We start from the raw sequence: 19,938 nt of genomic DNA on the forward strand, positions 1-19,938 counted from the left end.
AAACAACCAGAAGAAAAAAAATAGATGTTACATACAAAGGGATAAAGAAAAGCAGGACAACAGATTTCTTGACAAAAAAAGCATGTAAAGTAGCTTTACACTACTGAAAAGAAAAAAAAAAAACCCTATCAACCTAGAACATTAGAACCAGAGAAATATCTTTTTTTAAAATATTTTATTTTTTAAGTAATCTCTACACCCAACATGGGGCTCGAACTCACGACCCCAAGATCAAGAGTCACATACTCCACCAACTGAGTCAGCCAGGTGCCCCACCAGAGAAATACCTTTAAAAATATATTTCAGACATATGAAAGCTGAGAGAATTTAATGCCAGTAGACTTACATATAAAGAAATGTTAAAGGAAGGCATAGATACTAAAGGAAAATGATTGCAGATAGAAATCGGGACCCACAAAAAAGGAATAAAGAACATTAGAAATGGTAAAAATATGAATTAAATATGTCATATTTTTCTTATTGATTAAATCTATCTAAATGCTAGTTCACTATTTAAATAAAAATAATGATGTAGTGTGCAGTTTCTAACATGTAGAACTAAAATATATGACAAAAACAGAAATCTTAGAAGGGAGAAATGGCAGTACACCTTTGTAAGGTTCTTATACTCTATATGAAGTGCAAACATCATATAAAGATAGATATGGTCAAGATATGGTCTACAAAACCAAAAGCAGACATGCAAGTAACAAAACAGAGATACAGTTGATAACCCACAGTAGGAAATAAAATTCAGTCATAAACATACTCAATACTAATATATTATTTTGCTGTTTAGTTTCAGGGCTGCAAGAGCAAAGTAAAGTGCCAAAGATCCAGTGGCAATTAAACAATAGGAATTTATTTTTATTTTTTCACAATTCTGGAAGGTAGAAGTCTAAGATCAAGGTGTTAGCAAGGTCAGTTTCTTCTGAGGTTTCTCCCCTCAGCTTACAGATGGCTGTTATTTTCCCTGTGTCTTCACATGTTATTCCCTCTGTATATATATATGTGTCCTAATCCCCTCTTCTCATAAGGATGCCAGTCATATTGGATTAAGACCCATCCTAATAGCCTTACTTTAACTTAACTACCTCTTTGAAGACCCTATCTCCAAATGCAGTCTTCAAATACAGTCTGAGGTGCTGGGGTTAAGGCTTCAACATAGAATTTGGAGGGACACAATTCAGCCATAACAACTAGGAATGACAGATGTGACATCACTATAGATTGTAAAGATATTAAAAGGATGATAAGGACATATTATGGTCAGTTTTATGCAAAACATTTGGAAACTTAGATGAAATGGACAGACCCTTTAAAAGAAACAAGCTACCAAAGGTCATTCAAGAAGATACAGACACCCTGACTATCCTGAATATAATAAATTTAATTTGTAGTTGAAAAGTCCAGGCCCCGATGGCTTCAATAGCAAAGTCTATCAAATATTTTTAAAAATAATTTTAACTCGGGGCACCTGGGTGGCTTAGTCACTTAAGGGTCCGACTTTGGCTCAGGTCATGATCTCACAGTTCATGGGTCTGAGTCCTGCATCAGGCCCTGTGCTGACAGCTCAGAGACTGAAGCCTGCTTCAGATTCTGTATCTCTCTCTTTCTTCCCCTCCCCCACTTACATGTGCACTCTCTCTCTCTCTCAAAAATAAACCTTAAAAATTTTTTAAAATAATTTTAACTTTACATAAAGTTTTGCAGGATATTGAAGAAGGAATATATCCAAACTAATTTCATGAGACCAGCATTATCCTGACACCAAAACCAAGCAATGATGTTACAAGAAAAAAAAAATTACTAACCAATATCCCTCAAGAACCCTGATATGAAAACATTAAACAGAAGTTTAGATAAACCAATCAACAATGTATAAAAAGAATACTATATCAGGAACAAGGCAAGAATGTCCATTCTCATTCCTTCTAATCAACAGTATACTGGAAATCCTAGTCAGTGCAAGCAGATAAGATTTAAAAAATGAAAGGCATCCAGGTTGGAAAGAAAGAAAAAATGTCTTTAATCATAGACAACATGATCTTCTAGGTATAAAATCTGATTAAATTGACAAAAAAGCTATTATAACTAATAACTGAGCTTAGCAAAGTCATAGAATACAAGATCAATATACAAATACCAATTGCATATTTATATAATAATAATGATGAACAATCAAACATTGACATTAAAAAATTATCATTTAGAAATTAAAGAAGGCCCAAATTAAATAAAGAGAAATATAATGTCCAGGGGTCAGAAGTTCTTTGCAAAGTGATCTATAGGTTCATCACAATCCCAACCAACATCCTAGGAGGAATTTTTGCAAAAATTACCAAGATCATTTTAAAATGCATTTGAAAATGCAAAGGACATAGGATAGCCAAAACATCTTCAAAAAAAGAATAATTAGGTTGTAAGACTAACATTACCTGATATCAAGAACTATAAAGCTACAGTTATCAAGGAAATAAGGCCCTCTGTCAAACAGCCAGTAAAGATGAAGCCAGGCAATACCCATTTGAGTGAGTGTGGAAGTAGATCCTCTAGGGCCTGACAATAACCATGTGAATGAGATTCCAAGTGGATGATTCCTGAGAGGAGCCTTGAGATGACTGCAGCCCAGGCCAACACACTGAGTGCAGCCTTGTGAGACACATTGAGCCAGAAGATCCATGTAAGCCATGCCTAGAATCCTGATCCACAGAAACTGTGAGATAATAAATGCTTGTTATTTTAGATCTTTGACTTTTGGGGTAATTTGTTATGCAGCAGTGGATCACTAATACATATAGCTATCCTATCACCTGATGAAGACCACCAAGAACTGTCAGTAATTCCCAGCCAAACAATTTGGCTCAACAGTAGGTCCAGATGCTGGGCTGGGGCATAAGTTGATTAGAAACACTTCTAGAGTCATATAATCATAGAACACCAGACACATATAGAGCCTTTTATTTTTTTATTTTATTTTATTATTTAAAAAAAAAATTTTTTTTTTTAACGTTTATTTATTTTTGAGACAGAGAGAGACAGAGCATGAACAGGGGAGGGGCAGAGACAGAGGGAGACACAGAATCTGAAACAGGCTCCAGGCTCTGAGCTGTCAGCACAGAGCCTGACGCAGGGCTCGAACTCACGGACTGTGAGATCATGACCTGAGCTGAAGTCGGACGCTTAACCGACCAAGCCACCCAGGCGCCCCAAATATAGAGCCTTTTAATTTTACAGATGAAAAACACAGAGGTAATATGATTTGCCCCAAATGATTAAGGACCTAGGTCTTCTGATGCTGGGATGAGGATATTATGTCCTGGCCATTATTTTATGAAGCTCACTTTGAAAATGTTTGGTGGGGAATTCCTGTAACCTAAGAAAGCATGCTAAACAATTATTAATAATACTAAAGCAATACAAGTGCATATCACATACCGAGATGTTCATTATTAATTGTGTTAATTAGACAGGTTTAGTCTAATGTATCTAAAAAGTAATTTTTACCTAACCTTATTATGAGGTTTTATTCTTATATTTTAAGAAATATGTCTGATAAGTAAAGTTTAACTTTCTACCAGAAAGAAATGCTGGATCAGGGCCTTTCTGTCTCTTCCCACTACTTGGCATGTATTTTAGGGTCCTCATCAATGTTTATTACTGTCAATATCAAACAAGCTTAAAGCTACCAAAAACAACCACACACACACACACACAAAAGAAACAAAACTAGAAGCTAAAATGTCATCTGAATTATGGGGATAGAGATTTTGAGAGGCTCTATGTAAGAACTATCCATTAAGCCATGGATGAAACTCAAAAGCTTCCCTGAGACTGTAAGACTGTTGGACAGCTAGCACTATACTATCTCCCATAACTAAAACTTTGTCTAAGTGCTCCATACGTTTGGAACTAATTGCTCTGGCGTGCTGTCGTGTGTGTTTCTTTTCAAAATGGACTATTTATAGCAAGTCAGCAGAACTCCCCAATATCTCTTCCTTATGTACTTTCAATTTAAAATTCATTCATTCAACAGATATTGATTGAGCTTGCACTTATTTTATGTTAAGTGTTGAGCAAGGCCCTAAGACTACAATGATGAACACAGTAAGAACTGTAACCTAAAGTGTCTTTTAGTCTGGGGAGAGGAGGCAGATAAGGTAACATGGAAAAATCTACAGTGGTTTAAGTTTAATGTTTGGGAAGCCATAAAGTGAGATGGGGGGGAAAAAAAAGAGCATGCCACATAGCACTAGGAGGTGAGAGGTGGGGTCAGAAAGGAGTTCCAAAGGAGTCAATGTGTGCTCTAAAACTCAGAGTAAGTAAGAATTAGCCAGGTTATTAATGAGGTAGGCAATATAATATGCAATAGTATGCATAGTATGCAATGAGGTAGGCAATATAGTATGGAGAGTAAAGATTTAGGGACAGATATTTTGTTTTAAAATCTTGGTTGCAGCTGCTGTTTGTACTTAGGAAGTTATTTAACCATTCTGTGCTTCATCTGGAGGAATCAAAAGGGAATTTACACAAATTCTCACCATCACATCTATGTGCCTATCTGTATCTATGGCTGTATACTCTACTTTCTTGCTATTACAACTGATGAACTTTCCATGCTCTTGTCAAAGGCCAATTCTTTCACATATGTACTAGACTCCATCTCACCTCAAGGTCACTCTCTCTTGCATTATTAATGCTTCCTTTTTGGTTGGTTCTTCCCCATCATTATTTAAAAATCTGGTTACTTCTCTGAATAGCCAAAACAATCCCGAAAAAGAAACCTAAGGCTGGAGGCATCATAATGCTGGACTTCAAGATGTATTACAAAGCTGTAATCATCAAGCCAGTATGGTACTGGCACAAGAACAGACACTCAGATCAATGGAACAGAATACAGAACCCAGAAATGGACTCACAAACGTATGGCCAACTAACCTTTGACAAAGGAGGAAAGAATATCCGATGAAAAAAGACAGTCTCTTCAGCAAATGGTGTTGGGAAAACTGGACAGCAACATGCAGAAGAACGAACCTGGACCACTTTCTTATACCATACACAAAAATAAACTCAAAATGGATGACAGACCTAAATGTAAGACAGGAAGCCATCAAAATCCTAGAGGAGAGGGATGCCTGGGTGGCTTAGTCAGTTCAGTGTCTGACTTCAGCTCAGGTCATGATCTCATGGTTTGTGAGTTCAAGCCCCACATCAGGCTCTGTACTGACAACTCAGAGCCTGCAGCCTGATTCAGATTCTGTGTCTCCTTCTCTCTCAGCCCCTTCCCAGCTCACATATTCTCTCTCTCTCTCTTTCTCTCTCTCTCTCTCAAAAATAAACATAAAAACAAAATCCTAGAGGAGAAAACGGGTACCAACCTCTTTGACCTCCACCACAGCAACTTCTTACTTGACATGTGTCCAGAGTCAAGGGAAACCAAAGCAAAAATGAACTATTGGGACTTCATCAAGATAAAAAGATTCTGCACCATGAAGGAAACAATCAGCAAAACTAAAAGGTAGTGCTTAAGGAATGAGAGAAGATATCTGCAAATGACCTTATCTGATAAAGGGTTAGTATCCAAAATCTATAAAGAACTTAACCAAACTCAAATAATCCAGTGAAGAAATGGGCAAAATACATGATCAGACACTTTTTGAAAGAAGACATTCAGATGGCTCACAGACACATGAAAAGATGCTCAACATCACTTATCATCAGGGAAATACAAATTAAAACCACAATGAGATACCACCTCACGCCTGTCAGAATGGCTAAAATTAACAATTCAGGCAACAACAGATGTTGGCAAGGATGCGGAGAAAGAGGAACCCTTTTGCACCACTGGTGGGAATGCAAACTGGTGCAACCACTCTGGAAAACAGTATGGAACTTCCTCAAAAAATTAAAAATAGAACTACCCTCCGCCCCAGCAACTGCACTACTAGGTGTTTATCCAAAGGATAAAGGAGTGCTGTTTCAAAGGGACACATGCACTCCAATCTTTATAGTAGTGCTATCAACAACAGCCCAAAGTATAGACAGAGCCCAAATGTTCATCGACTGATGAATGAATAAAGAAGATGTGGTACACACACACACACACACACACACACACACACACACACACACACATGAGTATTACTTGGCAGTCAAAAAGAATGAAACCTTGCCATTTGCAACAATGTTGATGGAACTAGAGATTATTATGCTAAGCGAAATAAGTCCATCAGAGAAAGACAAATATCATATGATTTCACTCATATGTGGAATTTAAGAAACAAAACAGATAAACATAAGGGAAGGGAAGCAAAAATAATATAAAGACAGACACAGAGAAAAACCATAAGAGACTGTTAAATACAGAGAACCAACTGAGGGTTACTGGCAGAGTATTGGGTGACTGGGTGGGGAGAGGGGCTAAAAGGGTGAGGAGCATTAAGGAGGACACCTGTTGGGATGAGCACTAGGTGTTATATGTAAGTGATGAATCACTAAATTCTATTCTTAGAAAAAAATAATTTGGTTACTTCTCCTATCTTTATAACACAACAAAACATAGGGACATCTGGGTGGCTCAGGCAGTTAAGCATCTGACCTAGGCTCAGGTCATGATCTCACAATACCTGAGTGGAAGCCCCACATTGGGCTCTCTGCTGTCAGCGTGGAGTCCATTTTGGATACTCTGTCCCCTCTCTCTCTGTCCCTCCCCCACTTGCATTGGCTCTCTCTCTCTCAAAAAGAAATAAACATCAAAAAATTTTTAAACAATAAAACATAAAATTGCTCTCTTTACTTTCCTACCCAGGGTCTGCCTCAAAACTCATTCCCTTTTACACACAAATTCCTCATAAGCATTGTCTATACTCATTCCCTCCAAATATTCTTTTGCTATCCTTTCTTTATCAGGCTTTTGTTCCTAACACCCTACACACTATTTTTTGGCAGGATCATGGAGTCCTTTGTTCCTAAAGCAAAGAGTTAATTCTCAAGCTTCATTTAATGGTTGAACCATTAAATGGTTGAACCATCCTCCTTGAAAATTAGCTTCCAGCACATGAAACTTTTCTCCTCCTCCTCCTCCTCCTCCTCCTCCTCCTCCTCCTCCTCCTTCTCCTCCTCCTTTTTCTTCTTCTTCTTTCTCCTTTTCTGGATGCTTCTTTCTTGTCTTCACTGTCTCTAAACCCTGGAGCAGTTGACAGGACAGTCTCTGAACTTCTCATCTTCTCTTTACACTTATTCTCTTTGTGAACTCATCCAGTCTCCCAACGCTAAACACCATTTATTAGCTGTCAACTCCCAAATTTAATCTCTAGCCCAGAATTTTCCACTAAATTCTTGGCTTATATACAACTTACTATCTCTCCTTCGATGTCTAATAGATATCTCAAACTTAACATTTCCAAAATTGATCTCATTCCCCCCGCCCCAACTTGCTCCTCCCACAGGATTGCCCTCAGAGTCAACAGCATAGAAAAACAGTCCATTTTTCCAGGTGAGGCCAAGAGCTTAAAAGGCATCACTGACTGCTCTCCTTTCTCTTACATTCCATATCCAATCTATCAGCAAATCCCACTGGGTCTGCTTTTACAAGACCCAGAATGCGACTACTTCTTCCCACTCCCACCCCTACTCTGGTTCAAGTCACAGTTACTCCTTGCATAAATTATTAGGAGCCTCCTGTCTCCATGTTTTGCCTGTGCCCTCTTAAGTCTCTGCAGTGCAGCAGCCAGAGTGATGCTGTTAAATATAACAAAGCATATGACTACTCTTTTCAAAACCTTCCATGGCATTCAATCTCACTCAGAGTAAAAGCCAGGGTCCTTAAATTATCTATAAGGTCCTACAAGACTGGGTATACTCTTACTTTTCTAACTTCATATATTAATTTCCCTCTGGTTCTGTTCCAATCACACTGGCTTCCTTGCTGTTCATTAAACATCTGAGCATGCTCCTGCCTCAGGGCTTTTGCACTCACTCTCCAGGAATGCTCCTCTACTACTTATCTGCATAACCAGCTCCTTCTTCTGCCTTTATTCCAAGTCATTTCCTCAGTAATGCCTTTTCATTACAGTATTTAAAACTGTAAAACTCTCCCCAACACTCCCTATTTCCTCTCTCCTGTTTTATTTTCTGTGGCCATTAACATACTATGTAGTTATTTGTCTGGTTTATTGTCTTTCTCCCACCTACTCTCCCAGTCCAGAAAGTAAACTCTATGAATGCAGAGGTCCACCACAGATATTTACTAAAAGAATGAATGAATGAAGAGTGCATCCATCTAATACGTATCCCCCATACATTTTGGGGACCTCTACTCTACTAATAATTGACAAATATTCATCTGGATCTGAAAATACTTTAGATTCATTTGGTGTTGACACTATTTACTTTAAAAGTTTTCTTTCTCTTTCCTTTCTTTTTTTTAATATAGGGTGTTGTGTATCTTATTTTACTTTACTTTTTCATGGTATGGAATTATTTTTTACATTTAATTGATATGTACCACTATAAGAATAATTTTAGTTTCAGTGTTTGGTTGATACATTTATGTTAAGGGTAAGACTCACAGGATACTTATGGTGAATTACTGGATCAGGACAAAGCCATAAAAAGCATTAGAACTGGGATTCCTAGGTGACTGAGTCAGTTAAGCATCCAACTTCGGCTCAGGTTATGATCTCATGGTTTATGGGTTCGAGCCCTGTGTTGGGCTCTGTGCTGACAGCTTGGAGCCTGGAGCCTGCTTTGGATTCTCTTTCTGCTCCTCCCCAGCTTGTGCTCTGTCTCTGTCTCTCTCTCTCTCAAAAATAAAAATAAACATTAAAAAAATCATTAGAACTTCATTTTAATTCCTTGAAAGTCTCAAAGTTTTTGAAAAACGAGTCAATACCTATTTGTTTATTTGTAACTCTATTTTTATAAACATTTTAACTCTATGCTATTTTTGGAAAAAATGATAAAATAGACTCATAAGGAGGTACAGGCATTATTTAAGAATTGTGAATGTAGCTCATAACATTGGAAAGTCTGTTAGAATAAAAAAATCTCAATTATTACTGCTAGAAGTTGTCAGTTTATATTCTGCATTTCTTCAAAAAATCTCTGGTCTCTACCCATTTTTATGTTCTTTTCTCATAGTTCTGATATTTTCAAAGCTAATAAGGTAAAATAGAAAAGATAATCCCGAAGAAATATTTATACTCACATACTGGCATAAAAGTAACTTAATGCCTATAGTTATCACAAGTAGAGTATGCTTCACCTGCCAGGATGCAGTAGGTCTACTGTTTGCAGTTTGTAGCCGTATAACATAGGCAGTATATCTAATCTTTCTAGACCTTAGATTCCCTATTAAATGGGTATAACTACAGTGTCTACCTCATAGGATTGTTGTGATGATTAAACATTATAATGATCATGGGGCGCCTGGGTGGCTCAGTCGGTTGAGCATCTGACTTCGGCTCAGGTCATGATCTCACAGTTTGTGGGTTCGAGCCCCATGTCAGGCTCTGTGCTGGCGCCTCAGAGCTTGGAGCCTGCTTCAGATTCTGTATCCCCTCTCTCTCTGCCCCTCCCCTTCTTGCACTCTGTCTCTCTTTCTCCAAAATAAATAAACATTTAAAAAAATTAAAAAAAAAACATTATAATAATTATAAACAATGATTATAAACAGCAATGATTATAAACAATGATTATAATACCAGGTAGACAAGTAAATACTGGGTAAGTGATAAGTGATATAAAATAAATATTAGTATAATCAGAAAGAAAAAGATAGATATTGGTATTCTAGGTAAAGCTCTTTTAGATGCAAATAACAAAAGCTAATTCAAGCTGGATTTCACGTATTCAATATATATTTACTGAACATTTAGCATGTGTCAGGTACTAGGCAAAGAACTGGTAAGGGAAAAGGGAAAATTTAGAACAAGGATATGGGGTAGCACTAATACTCAAAGGCAGATATGCAGCTGAACTACATTTAGATAGAAATCGAAGAGAGGACTGGAAACTTTCAGGAAACTTAGGAAACATTCTGTCTCACTATTTCTTTTTGCAGACTGGTTTCCATTTTCTTCTTAATAGATCAGCTTTTCCTGCAACAAAGCTTAGATAGTAGATTGAAGATAACTACCCATAATCATATGTTTTTGTTCCAGCCATACTGAAAGACTGACTGCTACTGTTATATCTCACTTTGATCTCTTATCTTAATTCCAAAGTCCTGATAGGGATCAAGTGTCCATCCTTGTCTTAACAGAGGATGAGCTAACAGGGTCATTTTAAGTTAAGCAAATATTCCAGATGGTAACAGCAAGTATTATTCACAGTTTATAAAAGAGTAAACTAAGACTGAGAAGAATGAATTTACTTTCCCAAGTTCATGTAGGTATTCTGTGCCAGAAACAATATTTGAACTCTGGGAGTGTGCGACTGCACAGTCAGCACATGAAAGTGAGTGCCTCTGTCAAGTTTGTATTATAGGAGCTTTGCTCAGCTCACCCTAGTACCAGCTCTGCTAATGTTTAAAAGCTCCTTTCACTGGGGGTGCCTGGGTGGCTCAGTCGGTTGGGCCTCCAACTTTGGCTCAGGTCATGACCTCACGGCTCGTGGTTTGAGCCCCACGTCGGGCTCTGTGTTGACAGCTCAGAGCATGGAGACTGCTTTGGATTCTGTGTCTCCCTCTCTCTCTTCCCCTACCCTGCTCACACTCTGTCTCTCTCTCAAAAATAAATAAACATAAAAAAATTTTTTTTAAAAAGTTCCTTTCACTGTATATGTGTTTCCTTACTAAAGTGTGACACCTTCACAATGTTCAAAGAAATGGAATATCTTTAAAAAAGGTCATGGATTCGGATTACTAAAATTTTTGTAAAAAGAATAAACATACAATTATACCTGCTTCTGTTAATTTTGTATAAACAATTTGCCTTCCAGAAGATACTAGTAAAAACACAAACTTACCTTCCCATTCTGTTGGGATGTCCCCTACTTCATAGTCGACTTCTCTTTTATTTGCTGTTTCTATAATTCTTTTCTCTCGAATAGTCTGTCCTACAAGACAAAAGTGATTACCTTATTTTTAAAGGAAGTCATGACACAGTAGTTACTACAAGTAATATTTTCTCTTTGGATATTTCACACCTCCTCATTTGGTAAAATAATTATCAGGACAAAGAAGAGATTCCATTTAGAGTTAGTTTTGTTAGAAAAAGCAAATTCTAGGGGCCTGGGTGGCTCAGTTCATTGAGCGTCCGACTTCAGCTCAGGTTATGATCTCATGGTTCATGGGTTCGAGCCCCATGTCAGGCTCTCTGCTTGACAGCTCAGAGCCTGGAGCCTGTTTCAGATTCTGTCTCCCTCTCTCTATGCCCCGACCCTGCCTGTGCTCTATTCTCTGTCTCTAAAATAAACAAGAAAAAAAAATTTTTTTAAAAGAAAAAGCAAATTCTAAACTTACTACAAAAATTTAAAATTTTCTACCATAGCATGCAAAATTAATTTTGGTAGAATAAATGTAGATTTTGTTTAAAAAAAAAAAAAGGAACTAATTAATCTTAGGGCACAAATGGCCAAAAAGAAATACATACAAAAAACCATTTTAATAATCAACAGTATTCAACTCCTTCAAATTCTACAAGTATTTGTATTAGAGGTGCCAGCGGCTGCTATGACTGCCCAAGGGAACAGCTACTCACACCCCCTACTATGTAAGGAACCACAAGATCCTGCTGCCACCCCACCGCCACAGTATACTGGCAAACCCAAGGGAACCAACTCATGGGTTCGATTCTATGACCTATGTGAGTGATTACGTTTTACCGGATCTAAATTAAGAAGGCAAAAACTGGGGAATTACGAATGTGAGATCACACTGGTACAGGATGGTAGCAGTGTAGAAACAAGAAAGCAAATGGAGCAGTAAAGAAAAAGGTGTAGAGGAATCAGGGATGGGATGAGAATGCAATAGGCTTACTTTTCTCAATAATAAAAATTTGATTAACAGGTATTTTAGGTTCATACAAAAGATATAAAACTATCTGCTATTTTCTTCTGTTTCCACAGTCTCAATTATATCCTTCAAAGCAGCTTTGTCAAACTGGTGGTTTCAAAACATGTTCACTTCTCAGTGAGCCTTTGAGCCTAGGGAAACCAGGTGAAGTTGGTAATTCCCAAAAGTTAGTGAGTGTGCCTGCCTACTCAGGGAATGCAAGCTGAAACAGAGAAGACCATGGTGAGTAAGTAGAAGGGGAGGAGCATGGCTTAACAATAATTACACTAGTCAGGGAGAGAAATCTGGCCTTTACAAAATACTACTTTCTCTTCCCACTCCATGACCAACCTTACACTATGCTAAATAGACTGAATGACATAATTAAGCAAAATGACCTTGTTGCAAATCTCTGCCTGAAATTCTACCAACTAAAAATTCCTTCATTGCAGACCAAGGAAATTCCTCGGAGTGAGTATGCAGGAAAAAGGAAGCCACAAAAGGATAGCCTAAGAAGAATGAGTGACTAGTGCTATTTCCTTTGCCTTAGTAATAATAAGTGAAAGGCTGAGATTTCATGGACAAGCCATCAATAGGTAATAACTGGGAAGTATGGGGTTAGGGAAATTCTGCATTTCATTATGGACTTACTGAATCAAGCTGATTTAATCTTAACACAGAGGCTCTAACCTTTTGCTTACCTTACCCAATAAATTAACAGTAAGTCAAGGTATTAGCAGTAAAGCCTCTAGTTGTAGGGACAAGAGTCAAAGGAGCCTGTAACAATGAGAGGTGCATTACTCTCATAGTAGAGGCTCAAAATATCTAAGTGTCTTTACTAAAATGCTATTTGTATCTATATATATAAACAGGTAATTACAAAAGTTATCATAAATTTAGCATACACTAAAGTATGTTTACATGACAATTTTTAAAATGTTTGGAAGAATCAAAATACCTGTGCCTTCATATAGCTCTCATCTGAATATGAAGATATATGTCCTTTTAGCAATCACAAGTACAGAAAGGAAAACTACCATCTAAAACACAAAATGCTAACAAATTGTCTTCTGAAGGTAGGTGTGTGTTCTATAAGCTTTTAAATGTTCATCAAAAAATTTAGCAGAGAAGAGGATAAAGAGGTTTACCAGTCTCAGTACCACCACTAAAGGCATATATAATACAAGTATATTTCAATGTCTGTGATAAAAAAATTAACATCCTATCTCTTATCTCTTAGGTCTATCAATTTAAGGTCTCCCAAGATTTTTAAAAATCATAAGCAATACTTATTTGTGTATAAATGAAAAGACAGAGTAACACATGAGTTAGTTTAGCTAATTCCTTGATAAGTGCTGAGAAAATCTTATTTATAAATAGAAGACATCAAAGATATATAAAAAATTACATATACAAAATAAGGCTATTATTTTATTGAATAAATTTTTTGTAATCAGATGTAAGTTCTTGCCCCCAAATAAATTGTTTTAAAACTACTCCATTCTTTGTAATAAGTCCTACTTCCATAATTTTTAAGAACTGGGAATGAAGTCTATCCCTCTCACTGAGTAAGAAATTATACACAAATTGTACACTTATTTGTACTAATATGCTTTCGTGTAATAGTTGTAAAGATAATCCTACTTATCACAGCAAAAAATTTCCATCTTTACAAACAGATCAAATTTAAGTACCTGGTCAGGTGCAAAAACTTTAGCGTCTAATTTACATTTAAAAATTAATTTGACAACAAAAACATTAATCTAATACACGTATTGGCTTAATAAGTCCTAATAAACAATTGACACTGGTGCTCAGTGAGGATTATTATGTAAAACAATGCACAATTTTAATTATATTTAATTACTTTAATTTAATTAATAGTAAAACAACAGCTTTAATAAAACAGTCAAAACAGGGGCACCTGGGTGGCTCAGTTGGTTGAGCATCTGACTTCGACTCAGGGCATGATCTCACACTCATGGGTTCCAGCCCCATGTCAGGCTGTGTGCTGACAGCTCAGAGCCTAGAACCTTGCTTCAGATTCTGTCTCCCTCTCTCTCTGCCCCTCCCCCACTCGTACTCTGTCTCTCTCTCTCTCAAAATAAATAAACATAATAATAAAAAAATTTAAAAAAACCAGCCAAAACAAAAGTTTGAATCCAAATGGATCATAAGGGTCAGTGGTATATGGATTTAAAGATAGCAGAAATGACAATATTTTACCTTTTTTTTTTCAACATTTATTCATTTTTGAGAGACAGAGAGAGAGCATGAGCGGGGAAGGGGTAGAGGGAGGGAGACACAGAATCCGAAGCAGGCTCCAGGCTCTGAGCTGTCAGCACAGAGCCCGATGTGGGGCTTGAACTCACTAACTGTGAGATCATGACCTGAGCCAAAGTCGGACGCTCAACTAACTGAGCCATCCAGGCACCCCAACAATATGTTACCTTTTTAAAGGGAATGAGAGGCCAACACTATTTTAGTAACAATACTAAGAACATTATTTGCCTTTTTCACTTCCATTCTTTGTGAACATAGAGTTTTCTAGAAGCTACATGTATGTGATATACCAACAGACTGAATAAAGAAGCAGATATGAAAAAATCCAGCTATCTTTTATTAAGTTAGACATCAGGGAGATTTGTAAAACATAAAGCAATGCTACCCCTTTCTCTAAATGTTTCTGTTTGGGTATGTATCATTATTTCTGATCAAAAATATATTTTTGGGGGGTCGCCTGGGTGGCTCAGCCAGTTAAGCATCTAACTCCTGATTCCAGCTTAAGTCATGATCTCATGATCCTGAGATTGAGCTCCACAGTAGGCTCTGCCCTAGGTGTGAAGCCTGCTTAAAATTCTCTCTTTTCCTCTCCCTCTGCCCCTACCAGGGCACGTGCACGCACACTCTCTCTCTCTCTCTCAAAAGAATGAATGAATGAATGAATGAATGAATAAATAAATAAATAAATAAATAAAATATATATTCTTTATGTAAACAACAAAAAATATTTTCTTTATGTAATAGGTTTACTAGTTTTAATTTTAAAGAATATTAAAATAATTAAAAATTTGGTTTTAGTTTCAATATAAATATTAATACATATCTTATAAACAAAGCTCTGTCAATAACTGTGAAGAGTGAAAGAGATCCTGAGAGCAAAATGCTTGAGAACTAAATGTTCTACTAGGAAAACAAAGGAATCCATAAAGCCAAACCACTAAAAGATATAGATAAATAGATGGATAAAAAAAATAAATTGGGGGAGATAAAAGAGCTATTGCTTTACCACAGTGCTGAATAATAAATGTATAGAACAAGGGCCAGAGCTGAAATACCATCATTTTGTAACCATCAAGATAAAGACGAGCTCCAGTAAGCATCCATAATGGAAGAGGATTTTGGTCTTGTTTTTATTTGGAAATAATTCCCCTTTCCTCTGCAAATAGGGTGTTCTTACACATATGAAAGGTGAACAAGACTTACATATTAAAAGATGGTTGGGTTAGGAATTACAAAATTTCTAATTTGGTACCTATAAATATTGTCATCTTATGGTCTTAGTTACCCTGTAGGTAAGACCCTTGACAGGTGCCAGTCACAGACAGGTGACACCAAGTCTCCTGAAGAATTAAACAGCAGGCTTAGGCATCTCTCCTTTTCTAGACCACTGCTCCTTCCCTAATGCATCCTCACAGGCCAGGGAATATATTTGGGCAGCCTTTAATTTTTAAATTTTGGAGCTTCAAAACTCATTAGGTATCTATCACAATGGAGGCAGGATTTTCTTCTACCATTACCAAATTAAAGGTGGAGGCCTATATTGGTTGTGACCCATAAGCACATATAATCCTTGGTGATGTTTCCAACCATCTACTTCCAGCCTAAGTAGTGCAAGGGACAGTGCAAGGGGAGACTAATGCATTTGGAGGTGACTTTGGGGTGGAAAAAGAGGTTGGGTTGAGGTGCCACATCTCTGAGATAGCTCTCCCCCCCTGCAAATAAACAAGATTGAGACTTTTCTGATGCCTGACAAGAGCCTCTGGCTTGAAGAAATGGTGGTAAGATGGCCAAGTTTAAGATCCTCTCTGTCTGACTCATGTCTGGCCCTCTACCCCAGTGGCAGTGATCAGTGCAACCAGGTGATATTTCTAAATCAGTCTGTCTGGTGATATATAAAAGACTGAATTTTGCATACAACAAGAGGCTTAGAAGTGTTGGTGCATAATACATGAAAGTGAGGGCTACTGAAAGACAAGAACCACATACTCTATTGGTTAGATTTGGGGAATTTTAAACTTATTATGCTGAAGCATTGTAAATTAAAAAAAACCTTAGTTAAGAGTACTAAGAATTCTTAAGCTGAAAGTCATTTTCACATATGACTTAAAGTATTATTTGACCAAAGTTACTTATTACAACCAAAGTTGCTTATTAAGAGCCTGCTATGTTAGGAAGTATTTATGTGTCTCCATATATTATCTTTTGCCTTTAAAACATCTTTTATAGATGAGGAAAAAAAGACACTGGATGATTAGCTTATCCAAATGTACATAGCCAATTAAAGTAGTACAGCTAGAATTTGAACCTAAGCATTTTTACCAACTTCCACCGTTAAGCATTTCCTATTTAAGATTTTAAAATCAGCATTTACAAAGTTTGCGTACAGTATCATTACAGATATCCAGTTAAAAACTAACATTTTACTCATAATTATAAGCTACTATTTTCCTATAGTGATCAAATGAGGCATTTCTGCTTGAAAATGTGATGATTCTATAATTTGACATATTCTACATATATTTATATGAGCATGGATGACTATCTCAGCAGGTCTCAGCAGGTAATACTTTTTTAAAAACCAATTAAAGAGGCCTTCCAGATAAGCTTTCAGAATTTGTAAAATGGCCAACTAGTTCAATGGATTATCTAAAATCTTATTAGCTTCTCCATACTTACAGGTTTCCCATAAGGAATCTCTGCTTCTATCTTAGAAAATCCAAAATAAACTGTTTAAATCTGACTTCATTAATGTTTAAAAGCCATAAATACAATTTACCAAAGTGAAATCTGAAAGTACATATGAAGAATATCATAATTTAAGAAAAAAAGATGTACCTAATGCAAATTTGTGCTTGTGCTTTCTGCCTGAACAATAAACTCTTATCTATTGTTCCCTAACAATCTTATATATAAACAAAAACTTAAAGTTCTAAAAATATGTTATTTAGCCAACAAATATATATTGAATAATCTATTACATTAATCTAGGATGATTTACAATAAAAAGTTAAATAGGTTTTCTGAGTGCATCCCCAAATCAAGCATGTGGGTCCTAGAAATGTCTACCATTTTACTGCTTTTACTTCCTATTGTTGTGGGAATCAAACATTTTTGTGTAAACACCATTTATTTTCCAAACCGCAAGGAATTTTCAACCCTGAGAAAAAGTACAGCTGTAATTACATTTGCTCCAAAAAAGGTAAACATTAAAAAGGAAAAATTCAAATGATAGATTCATGACTGTTTATTCCATGAAGAAATACAAGATATGCAGCCATTTTAGGTTTTGATTGATGTGTAGGAAATCAGTTTTTCAAAGTATTTTTTTCACCTAATATATTCTACAATTCTTTGTTAGAATTTGTAAGGCTAAATTACCTCCAATGTGTAACTTATTGGAGTTACTCTCTCTCTCAAAATAAATAAATACATACATACATAAATACAAAAAAAACATAAAATAAAATAATGTTTAGCTAAATCACATATGCTTTAAGATATATCATATGGAAATTCCAGGTTTTAAAAAGTCCAGTGAGGAAATTTATGACTGAAAACTCATTTTATTTTTAGTGACAATCACTATACAAAGCAAGAAAATTCCAATCTGGTTCATCCTTAAAAAGGGGTAATATTTTCTCCTCTCAAAGTTAGCACATACTTAAGTATAAACCAATATAATTAAGTACTGTATTTGATTTTCACTTTGAGAGTCTAACTTGAACAAATGGGGATATCAATAGGGAGGTAAAAAGAGAAACTAAAGGAATAAACAAACAGTGACAAATATTATTAGAATTTAGATAATTAGAAAATTAGATCACTTGTAAAGCTTGGGCTTACCCCAAACTTTATTTTCAGATTTGAAATATAGAAGATATGGTTGATTATTTGATTGATTTCTAGATCCAAATAGTTTTATAGAAATCAAGTAGTACTTGGTCATTTCATCAAAGATCATAAAAGAGTCACAGATTGCACTATTAGCTACTAATTCACAGACTATACGACAGTTTCAAATATGGCTAATTCAGTGAAAATAAATAGAGTACATTTTGCGATGCATTAGTCTTAATTTTAAAAATATATATATTTATTTATTAATCCATGAAATTAGTAATACCCTTCATTAATCTGTTTAATTTAGTTACCATCAGGCACTACTTATCATTAATGAATAGAAATATATTTTGATAAAGAAATCACATAATCATCTAATGAACTGTGATATTCATCAGCTTAACGGGAACTACCCCAGTAATTGTGAACCAGATTCCTGAGTATAATATTGGTTTCAGCTGTTAAGAGGTTGAAGGGTCAATAATTTTCAAACTCTTTTCTTTAAAAATATCTTCAGCAGAGGCTGAATTTATGAAACTGTTCAAAGTAGAGCTTCTATAGTTGAGGCAGGGGTCCACAATACCACTTCATCTTTTCTCCCCTTCCCTTCCCTGAAGGCAACCTACTCACACTCCTCAAGCTCCAAGGAGCCCTGTGAAAATCTTGGATTCAGAACCAGTATCACACTTTTGAGACTGTGAAATGCATTCAAGAACATGTACTGGTTCCCTAAACAAAACCAAGATCTTATGGATGGCAGAAAGACCATCATGTATTTTGCTTCTTTCTCTACCCCTGTTTGTCACAGAGTTATCAAAGAATCTGTCACAAACTCCTAAGTAATCAGGTGGAAGACACCTGAATGCAGGATATTCCCTGCAATTCCACAGCCCAAGGAAATACAAGGCCTACTTCATATTCACATGTGGAGCTATGATTTAAGGCTAGAGCGTGACTTAAGGTCTGCTTCCAGTGTTTAGACAAGAAGAGTTGACCGAGAAATCATTCTCTCACTTGGGAGCAAGAAGTCCTTAGGAAGAGAGAAAAATGTCTGTATAGAAAAGACAGAGGAACAATTCTTGGATTCACAGATCGTCAAGGAAGCAGGCCTTCACTGGACAGGCATTCTCAACTACTTCCTTCCGCCCGTCAAACCTAGAGATCTAGGGAAGAGGTAGAAATTGAGGTAGTCTGAGACCAACCTGAGCAATGAAAAGACAGTTAGGAAAGGAAAGGATAAAGTAATTCTAGTAAGAGCAATTTATTTATAGTATCCCATTATTTTAGTCATTAGTTTTAACTTTCTCTACAATAAAACTTTACCTTGGCTAATAACTAATAAAATTGGATGACATAAATTTTACCTACGCTCTCTGCTTCAGTTCTCTTGGCAGAAAGGCATGCTAATAAACTGTGACTTCACCAAAAGGAAGGCTATAGAAGCATAAAAAGGAAAGGTTGGTTCTATTTTGCTTGTGAAGGTTGCAATAAAGAGCATTCATCCTGCTATTTTTCCCTACTTATTTCTTATTTTCCACCAATGTTCAAAAAGGTTAAGACTATAGTCACAAATAGTGAAGATCTGCAAAATGGCAATCTTACTTTAAGATGGGTATCTCCAAATATATTGTGTGTAAAGTAGACTACATCTACTCAAGGGTGTACTTGGTAAATGCATATCAGGATATTTACCAACAAAAGAATGAACTAATCAGCCTTAAAAATTTTTTATTCTTAGCAATAAATGACAAAGCTTAACATCTTTCCTACTTCTTTATAAGATTCCAGAGATCACATATTTTAGTCTATTTTTTAAGTTT

At 36.2% G+C, this 19,938-nt stretch overlaps 1 protein-coding gene across 1 annotated transcript in view; it reads right to left on the reverse strand.

Moving 5' to 3' along the window:
* Positions 1 to 19,938, reverse strand: part of NDUFAF2 (NADH:ubiquinone oxidoreductase complex assembly factor 2) — a 168,472-nt gene that overhangs the window by 60,378 nt on the left and 88,156 nt on the right. The window contains exon 2 of the mRNA XM_078449568.1: positions 10,969 to 11,058. Coding sequence (XP_078305694.1) covers positions 10,969 to 11,058 — 90 coding nt within the window. The remainder of the gene's footprint in view (positions 1 to 10,968; positions 11,059 to 19,938) is intronic.

The sequence above is a fragment of the Panthera onca genome, chromosome A1 (genome assembly GCF_046562875.1).
Source record: "Panthera onca isolate mPanOnc1 chromosome A1, mPanOnc1 haplotype 2, whole genome shotgun sequence".
In the NCBI taxonomy this organism is placed as follows: domain Eukaryota; kingdom Metazoa; phylum Chordata; class Mammalia; order Carnivora; family Felidae; genus Panthera; species Panthera onca.